This window comes from Eptesicus fuscus, chromosome 17 (assembly GCF_027574615.1).
Source record: "Eptesicus fuscus isolate TK198812 chromosome 17, DD_ASM_mEF_20220401, whole genome shotgun sequence".
Lineage (NCBI taxonomy): Eukaryota > Metazoa > Chordata > Mammalia > Chiroptera > Vespertilionidae > Eptesicus > Eptesicus fuscus.
In genome coordinates this window covers 53767033-53783880 of record NC_072489.1, presented here as the reverse complement: position 1 = coordinate 53783880, position 16848 = coordinate 53767033, and the positions used below count along the sequence as shown (strand labels likewise).

The 16848-nt window shown below is 58.1% G+C and overlaps 1 protein-coding gene across 1 annotated transcript in view; it reads left to right on the top strand.

Moving 5' to 3' along the window:
• HSPA12A (heat shock protein family A (Hsp70) member 12A) overlaps positions 1-16848 on the top strand; it is a 111999-nt gene that overhangs the window by 86017 nt on the left and 9134 nt on the right. Inside the window, exons 4-9 of the mRNA XM_028149551.2 lie at positions 1565-1650; positions 2342-2469; positions 4737-4923; positions 6980-7084; positions 9167-9283; positions 15940-16111. Of these exons, the coding sequence (XP_028005352.2) occupies positions 1565-1650; positions 2342-2469; positions 4737-4923; positions 6980-7084; positions 9167-9283; positions 15940-16111 (795 nt within the window). The remainder of the gene's footprint in view (positions 1-1564; positions 1651-2341; positions 2470-4736; positions 4924-6979; positions 7085-9166; positions 9284-15939; positions 16112-16848) is intronic.

Sequence of the window (16848 nt, the reverse complement as noted above, 5' to 3'; positions counted from 1 at the left end):
ATCTCGCATTCCCACCCGATAGATATAAGGGTTCCGATTTGTCCACATCCTTGCCAACAGTTGTCATTTCTGTTTCTTTTTTATTACAGCCATCTTAGGGGGTGTGAAACAGTATCTCATGGTGGTTTTGATTTGCATTTCTCTAATGATTACTAATGTTAAACATCTTTATTTGCCATTGGCATATATTCTTTGGAGAAACGTCTAAGTCCTTTGCCCAGCCAGTTGATTTTTTGCCACCTTTCTCCCCGAGGTTGGAATTGATCCTCACGTTTGAGTTCTCACCAAGGAGGGAAAAAGAATCGGCAAGTGCGTGGGGTCACCCAGTGATTGACAGCGGAGGCCGAGGGAGCCGCTCCTGGTCTCCTCTCGAAGCAGACAGGCCCTTCTCAGACACCCCACACCCTCTGGGTTTCCTTGACCACAAGTTTTATTTTAGCAAATTACCATTTTTCCCCTCCCAGGTACTAGGCTATGTGCTGAGTGGAGCCGTATTTGTAGAGCACCCCGGATGGCGCCTGGCATTTGTAGGTGCCCAGGGACTGGCATCATCTCTGCAGTGCGAGCCCACAGTTCTTGATCTGCTGCCTGCGGCCCTGCCGGTCCTGGGCAGCGGGCAGGGGCAGCCGTGCGGAGCCTCCAGCCCTGACCGGGCACCGTGTGACTTCTCCTTGGTGCTCACTCCTGGGCGAGAGCCCCTGGGCTGGAGGAGAAGGTGCAGGGCAGATATCTGCGCCTGAATAACGGCAGGAGCAGCAGGGCAGGCGGCAGAACGATGTTCATGCGGCTTCGCTGGTGGCCCTTCGCGGGTTTGGCCTTGAATCTGTTGTGTGGCCTGTCTTCGGGGTCCAGGAATGCTAGCCTACCTGTCTTTCCGCTGTGGATTTTCTTACTGAATGTCAACACCTTCCATGTCACCGAAGAGAGATGAGGTCCCCATAGGCTGGCGGGGCCTCAAGCCAGAGCGGGGCAGGAGATGACACCTGGGTTAGAGCTGGCTCTGCGGGGGCAGGAGCCAGGACGGGGGCGATCTGAGGCCTGGCAGACGCCCTGCTAAGTGGGAGTTGGATGGCACCTACTGAGCGGACTGCGGGTCCCTGGGAGAAAAGGAATGTCTTATTTGGTCAAGTTTTATTTTTATTTTATTATTATTATTTTTTTATTTTATTTTTTTTTGTTAATCTTCACCTGAGGATATTTTTTCCATTGATTTTTAGAGAGAGTGGAAGGCAGAGGGAGAGACGGAGAGAAACATCAATGTGAGAGAGACACATCAATCTGTTGCCTCCCGCACGCACCCCAACCAGGGCTGGGGAATCTGTAACCAAGGTATGTGCCCTTGACAGGAATTGAACCCGGGACCTTTCAGTCCGCAGGCTGATGCCCTCTGCACTGAGCCCAACTGGCTCGGGCTCATTTGGTTGTTTTAAATACTAAAGGTAACGGGGTGCTGACACCTGAACTTTGTGGCTGGGGTCAGCCTGGCCCACCACGCAGCCTCGCTCCTGCTCCCAGGCCGGCCCCCACCACCTCTAAGGAGCGTGCTTTGTCTTTCTCTTTCCAGAAACGGCCCCCACGTCTGCATATTCATCTCCTGCCCGGAGCCTCGGGGACACAGGGATCACGCCTCTGTCCCCTTCCCATATCGTGGTAAGACGTGTACATGTGTGTGGGAGTGTGTGTTCATTACCTCGGCTGTCTGGGTCTGTTTGCATGAGGCGGCGGAGCGGCCCGCCGTGTTCCTGGGTGGAGACTGAGTGGTCCTGGTACCGGCCAGGTCAGCCTCCCGAGTCCCTGTCCCTCTCTGGGCCCGGGGGGCTGGTGCCGTGGGAGCCAGTGGCCTGGGTGTCAGCATGGGCAGGCAGGTGGGGGCCGCCCTGAGGGGACAGGACTCACCAGGGTCCTGCGTGGTTATGGCAGCACCCGGCAGGGCCCCTGGCATGTGGAGCCCTGCTCCCAGGCCTGACACCCGGAGCAGGCGGAGTGGGCACCAGGGCGGTGCACGGGCACAGCTGGTAAAGCCCCTGGGCAGTGGCTGCGGGTCTGCGCGGGGACTTGGGGAGAACAGTGGGAGGCAGGCTGTCACTCAGAGCCAAGGGGCTCCGGCCCTGGGGGTGGTGTCTGTAGTAGCCGCGCATGCACAGGTGATAAAGGGCGTGGTGGCAAGCTGTGGGCTTGGCCCTTCCCTTAGGGGCGCCTCCCTGAGCTGAGCTGGCCTCCCCTCTCCCCAGGGCTTGAGCCAGACAGTGACGTCCTGGGCAGTGGGTGGACAGCGGGGCATCTTCCTGAAAGCCTGGCGTGGCGACCCCCCTCCCCGATACCTTACCTGGTGTATCTGCAGAACGATGCCGACTCGAGTGTCGCGGAGCAGCAGACCTTTCTCGTGGTGGTGGCCGTCGACTTTGGGACCACGTCTAGCGGCTACGCCTACAGCTTCACCAAGGAGCCGGAGTGCATTCACGTGATGAGGCGAGTGCTTGGGTGGGCAGGGGCAGGCGCCGGGTCCTGGACTCTGGCCCAGCTCGGCCCAAACTCACGGTGCCACTTTGGGCAGCCACTCTGGTCCCTGGGCTGCAGGGTCGTGGTCCGAGTCAGTGTTGGTTTAATTCTGACTTAGTTGGTCTGGGGAGGGCATGGCTGCTGGGTTTGAAACCTGTCCCGGTGACTCCGGCGTGCAGCCTGGGGGGAGATGTGCCCCCTTACAGGTGTCTGTGGTGGACACCCACTGTGTGAGCTTAGGCAATTGCTAAACCTTCGGAACCTCAGTTCCCTCATCTGTGAAATGGGGATACTGACAATACCCGCCCCGCCGGGTGTGCGTGCAGACGAAGTGAGACTTCCTGTCAATGTATGCGGGGAGGTGCCAGCTCTTCCAAGTGAGGGGGTGTCACGGGTGACGTGACCAGAGCAGAAAGCACCACACCTGAGAGGAAGCAGAGCGGGGGAATCGCAGCCACGTGAAGGGTCACCTGAAGTTGCCCTGGGTCTCCCGGGGCGCGCTCTCAGGACACTCCCTGTGTCCACCCCACACACACAGCAGCCGGCCCACTCTGGTGCCCACCGTGGCCACACGTGACCGGCTGTCTATGAAGATTCTGGTCTGTCCAGCACCAATGCCCGCTCCCCCGGTCTGGCCTTGGCCTTCCTGTAGTCTTCAGCCCCCGAAGCTTTGAGAGCCAGGGATTGATCACCCCAATTTTCCAAATCCAATATGGCTCTGAAGATACATTGTGATTGGCAATTCCCTTCACTAGTAGTTGTAGAATTTAGTTACTGCTCCTGGGGTAAGGTTTTAGGCAATTTTTTTAAATGTGCGGTTGAAAAGACAAGTTGTAATAAAAGTAATCCCCGCCTGGTTGGGGTTAGGCCCCGAGTGGAAAGAGCACGTGTTAAAAGCTGGAATCAGTGCTCATCAGTGTCTCCGCAGTTGTCTTAAGAAATGCTCTTTCCAGGAGGCAGTCGTGCCATGAAAACGGGGGAAAGGGCAGACAGAGCTGAACTTGCGGGGAGCAGACCTCCTAAAGCACTGGCCGCGGCCAGGGCCTCAGAGTCATCTTAGTTGTAGGCTTTGGAAGGAGGTTCCTCCTGACTTTTACTTCAGCCAGAACATGGGAACGTAACGCGGGACAGACGGACGGAGCTGTGAATGAGGAGGCTAACTTATGTGTTTCGGTAGGAACGAAGGAATACAAATGGAAGGGAACGCTCGGGCGGTGGTTTGTGACACGAGTGTCGTGTTGACAGTAATGGAAAGCCCGTTTGTGAAAGGCGGTGTGGGTGCCCCCCCGGCCTGGGTGCCCAGTGCCCAGGGTCTGCCCGGGATGGTGATCAGCCCTGTGTCTCGGGGGTCACACGGGGACTTAGCTCCCTGGGTGGGGCCTGCTCCCCGCTGGAGCTTGACTGGGAAACCGGCCAGGCACGATCCCAGACCCCTCTGGGCGGCAAACGCAGGTGGAGGCTGGCTCTCCCTCTGGACGGTGATGGCCCCCCGAAGCTTAGCGATGTGGTGTCGGGGAGCAGGTGTGAGCTCGGCCAGGAGCGCACCACCTCCCCAGGTGGCCAGGGAGCGAGGGGCTCCCCCTGCTGTACCCTGTCTCCACGTTCAACCGGAGCTCCCCGCTCCCTGCAGCCTCCCTGCCCGGGCTCCGGTTTCTGTAAAGGGTGCCTCGGCTCCCGCTCACCACTGTGTCCCTTCGGCTCGGCATCCCCCTCCCTCCCCGCTCTCTCTCCCGTGGCTTTCTGCCCTTGTTCGGGCGCTCTCACCTCTGCCCCAGGTGAGGCCTGAGCTGCCTCCCCAGCCTCCCGGCTCCAGCCTCCCCGCTTTCGTCTGGCTGGCTCGGGCCAGCAGCAGCGCTGACCCTGGCATGCCCCTGCTCGGACACCTTCCGTGGCTCCCATCACTCACTGTTGAATCTCTGTCTCCTCAGCTCTCTTCAGTCTGGGCCCCACCTCCTTCCCAAAGTCGTTCCTGACACTTCCCATTGATACAGTCACTCTTCTCACTACACACCTGTTCTCACTACACACCTGTTCTCACTACACACGCATGCCCATGCCGGCCACCTCTGCGCAGCCTGCGCGTCCTCTCCTCCTTCGAGGTCCAGTTGTCTGTCGCCCCTCCGAGTTTGTCCTGAGCCCACAGCCTCCCCCACCACCCCCTCTGCCTTCTCCGACCCTGGGGCCTTTCCCTGGGCTTCGGAAGAAGGTGCCAAACCTCTGCCTTTCCTTGGCGGCAGGCGGTGGGAAGGAGGTGACCCTGGGGTGTCCAACCAGAAGACTCCCACCACCATCTTGCTGACCCCCGAGAGGAAGTTCCACAGCTTCGGGTACGCTGCCAGGGACTTCTACCACGACCTGGACCCCAACGAGGCCAAGCAGTGGCTGTACCTGGAGAAGTTCAAGATGAAGCTGCACACGACTGGGGTAAGCGGGCCTCGCCCCGGCCCCAGGTCCTCTGCCTCGGAGAGCCAGGGTCCCTCCGGCCTTGTGGGGGTGGGGACTCTCCAACCCAGGGACCCTGGGCTTCCTCCCGGGCAGAAATTCACGCCCATTGACCTTGATTCTAGAAATTACCTGAGCACCCAGTGCGTTAGTGGAACACACAGCACTTTGTGATGGACGCGTGGGCAGGGAGATGTTAGAATATTTCACGACTTGTTTGCCTGGGAAACTGACCCATCAGAGTGGATGCCGGCAGGAGCGTAGGCCTGGGGGGCTGGGGACCCAATGATAGGAGGCCCCGTTCAGTTGCTGGATTATTGGGAGATTAGGGGATCCTGAAGGAGGGACGTGGGGACGGGGGCCTTCGGGGGGATGAGGGCAGTGGTGTTAACTGCCCTCATCCCGGAAGTAACGAGTGGCCCGTTAACCCCCTGCGTGGGGGAGGGGGAAGCTCAGGAAATCAAGTGCTGGGCTTCCCGTGGGGCAGAGCTGCTCCTGACACACTGTCCAGGCCAATGACGGCCTCCCCTCCAGCTGCATGGAAAGGCTGGGCCAGAGGAGAGAACTGTTTCCGTTTAAACACATTATTCCGTAGAGAGTCAGGATGGAGGCAGTGTGTAAGGCCCGGACTCCAGGGCAGACAACCTGGGTTTAAGTCCTGCCTCGGCCTCTTCCAGATGCTTAATCCCAGGCCCTGGCCTCTCCGTGCCTTGCTTTACCTTATCCGTGCAATGGACACACTGACAGTGCCTTCGTCATGGGGGTTTTGTAAGGAGAAAGGGAATCAGAACACACAGCTCTCGGGCCCTCGTACGTCCTAGTCAGTGCGAGCTCCTCTGATTGCTTTCATTTGTCGCCGTTACGTGTGTGCAGATGACAAAAGAAGAACTAATGGGCCACCCAGCCACCAGCACCCTGCTTTCCAGGGCCCCGTGCTCATGGGGTGATGGTCTCTCCACGAAGCGGACAGGCTCCTGCTAGAAACGCCCCTCCCTTTTCGCCTGAGGGGGTGCAGTGCTGGCTCCAGCTTGCACAGGTGGACACAGGAAGCTGTAAAATGCTGAGCCTGTGGCTTCCAGGGGCTCGGCCACGTTTCTGAGACGGGGAGCCGCCGCCCAAAAGCTGGGGTGTCTTTCTGAGCATCCGGGGAGGAAAGTGGCTGGCCGGGAGGAGGGGCTTGTGCAGGTGGGTCAGGATGACTGACAGGCTTCACGAGGCTGGTTTAGCAGCTCACTGCCCCTTCACACTCCAGAGGCAACGCCTAATTGCCCAGCGGGGTCAATCCGGAGGCCCCACTGACACCCCCGGCAGTAACGAGCCTGGTGGTTGCGGATGCTCAGGGGCGTCCTCTGCCCATCCCCACTCTGGGGGATGTTTCTCCTCAGTTTTGAATGACCCCCGTCCATCCAGCATCCCGCAGAGCATCCTCCACCCAGGGCCTGCACTCACACCTGCTTCGTTCCTGGCGAGGAAGCGAGGCGCGATGCTGGGCTCCCGTGGATCAGGCTGCAAAGCCTTAAAATAGGAGCTCTTCTATTTTGGGGACTTGGTTGGCAGCTCGCTGGGGAACGAACGCTTCAGGCATGTTCAGCGTCAGGCATGTCAGTGAGTTGGCATGATTATGTAGGCCTCCGTGGGGGCTCTGAGGGTGACCATGTGTCCCGGGTGCAAATAATATGTAAATTGCCCCGGCGGTGCCTGCTGCCTTTCTCTCTTCCTGGGCTCTGTGGCTGCCCTGAAACCTCGCTCCCAGAGGATTGGGGGGTGAGGTGGGCGGGGGGGGGGGGGGGGGAGGGCGGGGCTGAGGGGAGCAGCCAGGGCCTCCTGCACAGTGCGAGGACATTGCCTCCAGGCCTGTTTTGGGGGACTCCCATCCTGGGCTGCCTCTCACACATTGGGAAACACTAATATGGCCACCAGCCGCGCCTCCCCCCCCCCCCCCCCGGCCCCCAGCAGCTGCAGGCAGCTGTCCCCGAAGCTGGAAGCTGGAAGGCCGTCTCTCCTTGTCTTCCCACTGTCTCCTTCCTCTCCCTGCCAGGACCTCACCTTGGATACAGAACTGACAGCGGCCAACGGCAAGAAGATCAAAGCCCTAGAAATCTTTGCTTACGCCCTGCAGTACTTCAAGGAGCAGGCGCTGAAGGTAGGACACGTGGCGGTGCCTGTGCGGTGGGGGGGGTGCACCCGCCACCTAGGTTGTGCCTGGAGGGAGAGAGCAGGATGCACCCTCCTAACTGCAGGGCGGAGTGGAAAACGGTACAGCCGCTGGGAAACAGTGTGGCCCCTTGAACCAGGAGGTCGAGGTTCGATTCCTGGTCTGGCACATGCCTGGCACAGGCTCGATCCCCCATAGGAGACATCATTGATGTTTCTGTCTCTCCCTCTCCCTTCTTCTCTCTGAAATCAATAAAAGTATATTTTAAAAGAGAAAGAAACTCCATGAAGAAAGCTGTTGAAGGAGATTTACAGGAGCGAGGCCTTCACCAGGGGTGGCCTGGTATTTGAGGGGCGGGCGATTCAGAGGGGACTGTCGCCTGTTGGGCCAGAACGAGCTGAAGTAGAAGGTCTCAGAAGTCCCACGCATGGTGGTCTCGTTCATGAAGGAAAGCGAGCGGAAGTGCGGGACCAGGGAGACGTTCGGTCAATGTCAGGTTCCTTCCCCTCCGAGCTGTCCTCCAGTGGCTGGTGGACGGCAGATCTAAGCAGCCTCCCCTGCAGCCAGGGAAGCCATCAGTCAGGTCCAGCTCTTCCTGCTGAGAGTCTAAAATAGTCTGGGTGGTGGCAGGTGTGCTCAGAATCCTTCCCAGCATTCACACACTCACCTGCTTTAAAGCCCAGTGCAGACCCGCAAGGAAATAACACATGATTAAAAAACAACAACAAACAGAAACAAAACCCCCAATCGGCTATTTCATGTTGGCCCAAACCAGGAGAAAAAAAAAAAAAGTTTGCTGAATACACGTAACACTACCGAACTGTACACTTAAAAATCATAAATTTGTCATATGTATTTTGTCACAATTGAAAAAGAAAATAAAAGAAACTTACTGATCACAGAGGAAGTTAGTTCAGTGAGAGGGTGGGTCAGTCCCAAGATAACCATTTGAAACAATAGGGAGAGTAGGACATCCATCAGGAAAAAATGTCACCGTCCGGTTCGACCGAACCGCCTCCACGACGCTGACTCTGGTGCAGAAGTGCACTGGTGTGCGTTCCGCTTTGATTTCAGTTCTGTCTTGTGACCGTGGCAACAGGAGGGGAGGGGAAGGAAGGAAGCAGCATGTATCAGAGGTCTTTTCCGTCCAGACGTTCCGCGTGTGTTCTCATTTAATTTTGCCACTCATGCTGTGGGTTAGTTTTCTTCTCCCCATTTCACAGATGGAAATACTGAGTCAGCGCTGCTAGTATGCTAGAGACATACTTCTGTCTAGGTGGGCCTGGTGGAAACCTCTGAGGCTTCTGCCCATCCCCTTTACCCACATGGTGTAACCTCGACCCAGAGTTAAGGGCAGCATGGTTCTCGCTTAGGCCGTTCACATCCTTCCTGTCCCACCAGGAAAACTCCCCTCACGTGCTGGGCTGGCGGGGAGGAAGATGACAGTGACGACTCTGACAGTTGCCACCAGACACTGTTCTAGATACGAGACCACGTGTCACAACGTAGTTAAGACATTGGCCTTTAGAGTGAAGATAGCCTGGGGCTGAGTCCAGATTTTGGCTCTCCCCCCTTCTGGCTGTGTAAGCATCAGAAAGACAGCATATCGAGCCTTAGTTTACCATCTGCAGGAAAGGGGCACAGTTACACTCTTCCTGCCAGCGTTCTTGCATGGATTACTGGAGCTGAGGCCTAACAGTGCTGATGCAGGGTAAACTCCCAGTAAATGCAGCTTAGAAAATTATCAATCCCTCCAACAGCCATGTGAGCTAGGAATTACTGTCTGCATTGTCCAGATAAGGGAACCGAGGCCTGAGAGTTGTCACTTGCCCTTGTCACGTGGCCAGGAAGTGGCCAGAGGCCTGTGACCTGCCTGCCTCTCGCCTTCAGCGAGTGAAGGAGCCGGAGCTCCCGCCTGCTGAGCAGTCAGACACCAGGCCCTGGCTCCCTGGCGCTGGGAAGTGCTGAGGCTGTGGAGCTGAGGTTGGAGGCAGGAAGCCTGGATGCTCAGCGCAGCCGCAGGAGGGCCTGCCACGTCTGCCTGACCTGCTGCCCTTTGCTTGGCCGTAGGAGCTGAGCGACCAGGCGGGTTCGGAGTTCGAGAACGCCGACGTCAGATGGGTCATCACGGTGCCTGCCATCTGGAAACAGCCCGCCAAGCAGTTCATGAGGCAAGCTGCCTACCAGGTGAGCGCGGGGCGGGGGCAGATGGCGCCCAGGTGCCCACGGCAGTGACCGCCACCCCCGTCGGGTGTCCAGCATGCGTAGGCCTCCTTGGGAGGCAGCTGGGTCTCCCCCAGGCAGGGGGACCAGGAGCCTTCCTGCTCCTCAGCTTCCTCCCGGGGAGGAACGGGCTCAGACTGGCAGGGGAGGGGCTTTGTGCATTTCCAGGTCATGTGGCCACGGTGGGGTCCCTGGGCTAAGATTTCAAACTGGGCTCAGAGGCACTTCACTTACTTGAGACTTTCAGGTAAAAGGCTTGGAAAGCAAGGAGATTTGGATGAGAAAGGAGTCAAGACAAGGCCCATGGTATGGACCGGGCACCCGCTTGGTGCCGGGCAAAAAGCTGTGCAGGTGCAGCCGGGGAATACAGGTCTATTGCCCTCTGCCCGCCTCGCCCGTGAACTCACAGGAGCACGCATGGTCACCCCAGAGGGGTGAGGGCTGTTGCACCTGCCCGGTGGCAGACACCTGGATGAGGGCAGGGCATGGCTGAGGAACACGCCAGTCAACACAGCACCATGGAGATGGCATTCCAGAGCTGATGGCCAGCCCATCCCTCCTGGGTGCCTGCCCCTCCCCCACCCCCCCCCCCCTTCCGCTGGTGCCTCAAACTCTCCCAGCCTCCAGCCCTCACGTGGTTGCAGACAGCTGTGCCAGGACAGGGCTTCCATGAGAGCCTGACGTCCTGGCAAGAAAGGCTGGTCCTGCCGATCTGGGTTTTAATCCGAGGGCAGAGCTGGCTCCTGCGTGTTTACTGCACCCCCTGGGCCATGGAAGCCACCCTGGGGCTCGGCCAACTCTGTGCCCTGAACGTCACTCTCCACAGCCATCCGCCGGAGCCGGGCTGGGGAATGTCACCATGGATACAGGTGTCCTCTTGCCCTCCGCCAGGGGACATACCTCCCACGCTGAGTTTGTGGCCACAGGGACAAACCTGTCCTGTCAGACACCCACCGCATCCACCCTGAGCGCAGCAGGGTAGTAAAGTGCGCCTCCCCCCACCCCTCCCCCAGCGTCATGGACTGTACTCCACACTCGGGGCTTTACTCCAGGTGGCAGGTAGAGTCAGGGCAGTGCCCCTCCCCCGCCCCCGCCTTCCCTCCCCCCAGACTGTCTCTCCCCTTCCTCTGCTCAGCGTGAGAATCTGGCTCAGCCTATGTATCTGCCAAAAATAGACTTGTTTTCATAGGGATGAAGGAAGAGGGTGGAAGTTCCAAAAAGAGGCAATCCTTTAAAGAGAAGGAAGCCCAGGCATACCTCAGCTGCCACAGACGCCCGGGCAGCCTGGGCAGTTCTGTGGACGTGGCCGTGGCCGTGGCCTTTGTGCCGTGTCCAAAGACAGGACCCCGGGAACGGCTGTCTAAGGCGACACGGCCCCGTGTCTGGTCTGAGTGTTTCCCAGGACGGACACTCAGCTTCATGGCTTTGACCCTCATTTCCAGCCACAGGAAGCCTCCAGCAACGAATGTGTGACCCAGAAAAGGGTCAGCGCTTATTTTTAGCCTGAAAATGAAAGAGGTGCAGTGACCAGCAGATGTGTCAGGGCTGTGAGAGCTGGTGGGGGTGGGGGTGGGCGGTCCTCCAAGGACAGCATCTCTGAAAGCGTGGGGTGGGGGCTGGAGGCAGCGAGGGGGAGGGGAGAGGCCCTGGGGCAGCTGAGGAGGAAGGAAATGGGCGGTGGGGTGGGGGTGGCATCCCCTGGGGTTTGGCACAATCAAAATGGCACCTCAGAGATTAGAAGGTCACCCGTCCCGAGTGAGCAGTGCAGATGCGACCAGCATCCATGGACGCAGGGAATTCGCTTTCTGGAGCCAGAGACCCTCTGCAAACAGGCCCATCTCCTCAGTACTGGGGAGCCGCGATTGCGCAGTGTTTTTTTAAATCCTCACCAAAGGATATGCTTTGTTTTGTTTTTTAAATTGATTTTTAGAGGAGAGGAAGGAAGAGAGAGAGAGAGAGAGAAAACAACAGCAACACACCAATCAGTTGCCTCCCATACACCACCCAACAGGGGCTTGAACCCACAACCGAGCTATGTGCCCTGACTGGAAGTGGAACCTGCAACCTTTTGGTGTTTGGGATGATGCTGTAACCAACTGAGCCACCTGGCCAGGGCTGTGCAGCTTAATTTTGGACCCTTAGACATTCTGATTTGATACTGTGTTCAGCTTACAGTCACTGAATGGATTTTCAGATGGCAGGGCCGTTCAATCCCTGCTCACTCAGTCACTTATTCATTCAACAAACCTGGGCCGGGAGTGTTCTGAGTGCCAGGGCGGGGCGAGGCCCTGGATTCATACCTGTGCCCTGTGCGTCCGAGCCCGGCCCTGCTCTCGGGTAGCTTGCGGCCCAGTGGTGCACTGAAGCCTCACGCTTCTGGGGGGCAGAGGGCATGCAGGGGCGCAGCTGCCTTGCTGACTTCTCTGCCATCTCTCCAGCCTGAGTCCCAGTGACAGAGTGGAAATGAAGCTTGCTAACCTGTGGCCAAAATTAGCATCTCTCTAACTCTTCCCTCCTCACTGCCTCCCATTTATTCTATAGAATAAGAAAGATGTGTACTGTGATGGTTAATTTTCTGTGTAAACTTGACTGAGCCGAGGGGTATCCAGATATTTGTTCAAAAATCATTCTGAGTGTTGCTGTGAGGGTGTTTTGGGACGAGATTAACATTTAAATCAATAGCCCGGATAAAGCAGATTGCCCCCCCTAAGTGGGTGGGCCTCACCCAATCAGTGGAAGGCGTGAGTGGAACCTAGAATAAGAGGGAATTCCTCCTGCCTGCTGGCCTTCAAACTGGGACATTGCCTTTGGGGTTTTGGGGTGTGGTTTTTTGCCTTTGGACTTGAACTGAAACATCTCTTCCTGGGTTTTGAACCTGCCAGCAAGGGAACTAGAGCATTATGGGCTCTCCTGGTCCTCCAGTTTGCTGCCTGCAGACCTCGGGACTTGTCAGTCTCCATAATCACGTGAGCCAGCTCATTATCATAAATCTCTTTCTACACATACATACATTGGCTTCTCTGGAGAACTCCAATACGGAACCTGAGCAAAACTCACTTCTTGGCCCAGCCAGCTTCTGAGATCCAAGAGTGTGCCCGTCAACCCTCCCACCCAAAGTGCTGCCCATCAGCCCATCAACCTGCTTGCAGGTAAAATCGGAGCCCCTCCTCCCAGGCCTGTCGAGGGTCCCTGAGCCCAAGTTCATGGCACAGTCCGTTGGGACCTGAGCGTCTCCTCCCACCGGCCCGGAGGGTGCAGAGGCCTGGCTGCAGAGCAGGAGACGAGGCCCTGGGCAGCATCTCCCACGGGAGGGCAGGCCTGGGGCGGATGGTCCTGGGCCTGGCTCAGCGGTCTGGGGCTCACAGCCAGTGAGGCTGCGGAGCTCTTTATTTCATCCCTGAAACTCCAAATTACCTGCTACTAGTAGAGTCGAGCGCTTGTTGAAAAAGTAGGTTAACCTCTCTCTTTTATAAAGGCGGGGGCACCTTTAGACCCTGGAAGAGCATTCCGTGAAAGGATGGTTCTGCCTTGGCCGGGTGCTCAGCTGGGTGGGCGTCATCCCGCACACCAAACAGTGCGGGTTTGACTCCTGGTCAGGGCACATACCTAGGTTGTGGGTTCGATGCCCAGTCGGGGCATGTCTGGGAGGCAGCTGATTGATGTTTCTCATATTGATGTTTCTCTCTCTCTCTCCCTATCTCTTTCTCTAAAATCAATTTAAAAATATGTCTTCAGGGGAGGATTAAAAAAAAATTTTTTTAAAAGAACAGCTGGTCCCTGCTCGGAGGCCCAAGAGACCTAGAATGGGAGGCAGTTCCCCTGCGTCCTGAGAGCTGCACGGACAGGAAACAGTCAGTTTCTCTCTAGAGGCATTTTGCCTAAAACGTGTTCACTCTAGGAGGTTCCAGAACCTGTTAAGTAAATGTTTTTCTACAGATGATTTCATCATCTAGCACAGAGTTGCAGCTCACATCTGCCTCCCTTTCGGAACCAATTGCAGTGACAAATAGCCACATCAGAAAAACACACAAAAGAGAACCACCCCACGACGCCCAAGACGGGGCAGCTGGGCCCGAGCAACTTGACGCCCGGCCAGCGGAGCGCTCGCCGGCCGTCTGGCCGTTTTTCTCAGCTGTAAACACAGTCCCTGGCAGATTTTTCCAGCTGACTACAGGGCGGGGGAGCGTGGACACCCACGCCCCTGGCCTCGCTGGAGTCACCACCTGCTGTTCCTCTCCTCCCCTTCCCCGCCTCAGCAGGGGACCATGAAGCAGCGCTCTGAGGGGCCGCTCAGATGGTGCTCCTGCCGCCCCAGATTCGTGGAGGAGACAAATGGGGCTGAAACACTGTTTGTAGAGTCCTTGGCCACATAGACAGAATGCTTGTCTCATTCGGGTTTGCAGAGATGAGCGCCAGGAAATTGCAGAACCTGATTCTGGCCGGAGGGATGCTCGATTCATTCATTTAGCAGCTCCCTCTGAGCCCTTCCCGGGTGCTGGGGGCAGGAAGGCTTGGCTGCGGCCCTGGGAGAACATACCCTCTTGCAGGAGAGGCCGGACAGGCACAGCGGCCATGAGGTCCCAGCTCCGGAGGCAGGATTAGCAAAGGCAGAGTGAGCACTCTTCTGCTCCGGGTGACCCTGGCCTGGTCCCGGGCAAATAGACCCCCAGGTCTCCTGACAGGGTCTCCTGACAGCGGCCGGGCTGGAGGGCCTCTGCCGAGAAGACTGCACGTGTTTAGGCAGAAACAAAGCTCACGCTTCCTGGCACCAGACCCTCCCGCCCGGAGAGAGACGGCTGGGCTTTTGAGCCTGGCGGATCCCCTCGTGTTTCCTCCTTTTCCTGGAGTCCACAGGCAGCCCTGGGACCCCTCCTGGGGAGGTGGAGTCTGCCCGCACCGGCTGCTTCCTCTTGCCTGTCCCTCAGCTTTTCACTGGCCTCTGTGGGAGCAGCCGGAGGGGGCTCAGCCCCTCGTTGTCACTGGGAGCTCGAGGTGGAGCGTGAAGGCTGGTTGGAATGAAGGCGTGTGGCACTCTGTCCTGGGCTCTCAGGACCACCCGGCCCTCTCTCACCTGGGGTTTTCCCGCTGCTGGGAGGCCTTCGGGATTGGCAAAGTGGAGATGTCCAGGCACCTGCCGCTGGTGGTAGCTCAAGAAGACAGAATTAATTGGTTGGTTTGGGTACGGTATAGGCAAGTACCGTATAGGCAGTGTGTCATGGGGTGCTGTCCCGGGGTACGTGGGTAGAGGCTGTACCTTTAAGCCAGTTGAGGGGAGCATTAGAGGCACAGGGAGTTTGGTCCCAGTCCTCCCGAAGGCCTGGGCCCCACCCCAGCAGCTGGAGTCGCTCAGACCAGGGGAGCAGAGAACCCAGGAGAGAGCTGGTCTGCAAGGCGCGAGATCGGGGCCTGGGCCGCTCGGCCGCTGACGGGCCCGGTACCTTGGAGCTTAAGAGACAGAGGCCCACGTCCCAGGAACCCGGGACAGGTCACCCTGCTTCTCCGAGCCCTGGTTTCTTTCCACAGAGTGAAGGAGGGGACGGCATCCTGAAGGTCCTTTCCGTTTTTGCCCTCATAACCTGGCCTCCCAACCCGCCCAGTTACTGCACCTGCTAAACCCCCTCCACCGGCGCCTGTAGGCGGCTCCCCTGGTGCGAGGTCATAGTGCACGTGGGACGTCAGGCAGGCCTGCCCCCGGCCTCCAGGATGAGGCCACGAAGCCTCATGAGCTGGGTGTGGAACTGGGGCCTTGAACCAAGTGGGTGCGGCATCTGAGGTTCCCTAGGAAACGGGGCCCAAGACAACAAACATTGATAGGCAGGAAACCCCACGGGCCTGCACAGCTTCAATGAACAAGCGAGATCTGGTGCTCAAGGTCAAGGCCACGAGAGGTGGGCCGGGACCTGTTAGGGGCCACGCCAGGCCCCTTTCCCTGTGCACCCTCAGAAGGGTGGTCCCAGAGCCTCCCGGAGGCACGTGACTGGAACAAGCCACGTGTCACAGAGCAGAGCATTTCTGCTGTGAGAGGGATAGCGGCTTTGAATGAGGGAGCGGCAGCTGCCTCCTCACCCACCCTCCAGAAGGGGGCGCTATGCGGGATTCCAGGAGGGGCTTTCTCCCGGAGCCCTGGAGCCCTCCTGTCCGACTCCCATCCAGCAAAATCCCATCTTGCCTATTGAGGTCCGGCGATGGGCCATTTGTTTCCTGGGCCACCAGAGATCGGGGCTCGCTCTGACTCCATCAGACTGCTTGGCCTGCTACAGCCAAAGCCAGGCCACCTGCCGTCCCCTCTGTAACAGTTTTCAAAGTTCTGGGGACTTGGCCCCCTCAGTTCTGGGCTACTTAAGCCCCAGATGCAAGAGGCTCCGTGGCCCAGAGGGTCTGGTGTGTTTCCCACGGATGCTAGTACATTTCCTTAGGCCACTCGGTGGTGTTTGGGGACCCCGCTTAGGGCCCAGCACCCGATCACCCCCAATTTTAAGCTCTGCAGGGGCCCATGAAGGGAATTCCTCAAACCAGCAGGGCGCGAGTGTCCCTTCCTGGGGGTGCCAGCCCCAGGTGGGGGTGTCCTGGGAGCCGTCCCCCGGGGAGCCCAGGTCCCAGCCTCTGCTTCTGTCTTCCAGGCGGGCCTGGCCTCCCCCGAGAACGCGGAGCAGCTCATCATTGCCCTGGAGCCCGAGGCCGCCTCCATCTACTGCCGGAAGCTGCGGCTGCACCAGATGATCGAGCTGAGCAGCAAGGCCGCGGTCAATGGGTACAGCTCCAGAGACACAGTAGGAGCTGGGTTTGCACAGGGTACCTCTGCTCTCTCTCTCCCCCTCCCTGCTCCCCCCTCCCGCCCTGCATGTCTCTGGGCCGCTATCATTTACACGCACTCAGTGCTGTAGTGAAGAATCAAGATGCCGCCAGAGAGGTTGGCGTAAATCACCCTGTGCTCAGCCCCCTCCCTGGCCCCTCCTAGGGGCCTCGGTACACCTGGCAGTGGGTACCCTGGTTCATCACCCGCCCACGTGCCTTCGGAGGGGGGAGGGCTCTGCTCTCCACAAACTCGTGGGGGTCCTGAGAGCAGTCCTTGGCCTTGCATTTCACTAAGCTCTTAATCTTTCTTGTCCGTTAACTGATTCTCAATTAATCCCATTTGCCTGTTATTAATTCCTCCATTAAGACTGTTGACTTACTGCTGACTCACTCATTGGATGAGCTCATTGTCTGTCTTGGCCATAAACCTGGCGAGAGTTTAAACTGCAGACGAGAAGGACCGGCGCTTCCTGGCCGGCTGATGTTCACTTAGCTGTGGGAAGGTCACCTGCCGAGGGACACTCGGGAACTCAAGGGGGACCCCAAGGAGCTTTTCCTCTTTCGTATTTACCTGGGTGCAAGTCGGTCACTCCCTTGGTCCCCAGAACTGTTTTCCCGGGGGTCCAGCGCTCTGTGGGTCTGTTCAGGGCCACAGAGTCCACAGACACCTTAGGTCAGGGTCAAAGCCACCTCTGTGAGTGAGTTTGGAAGCTAATCAGAGTGCTGGGGGGCAC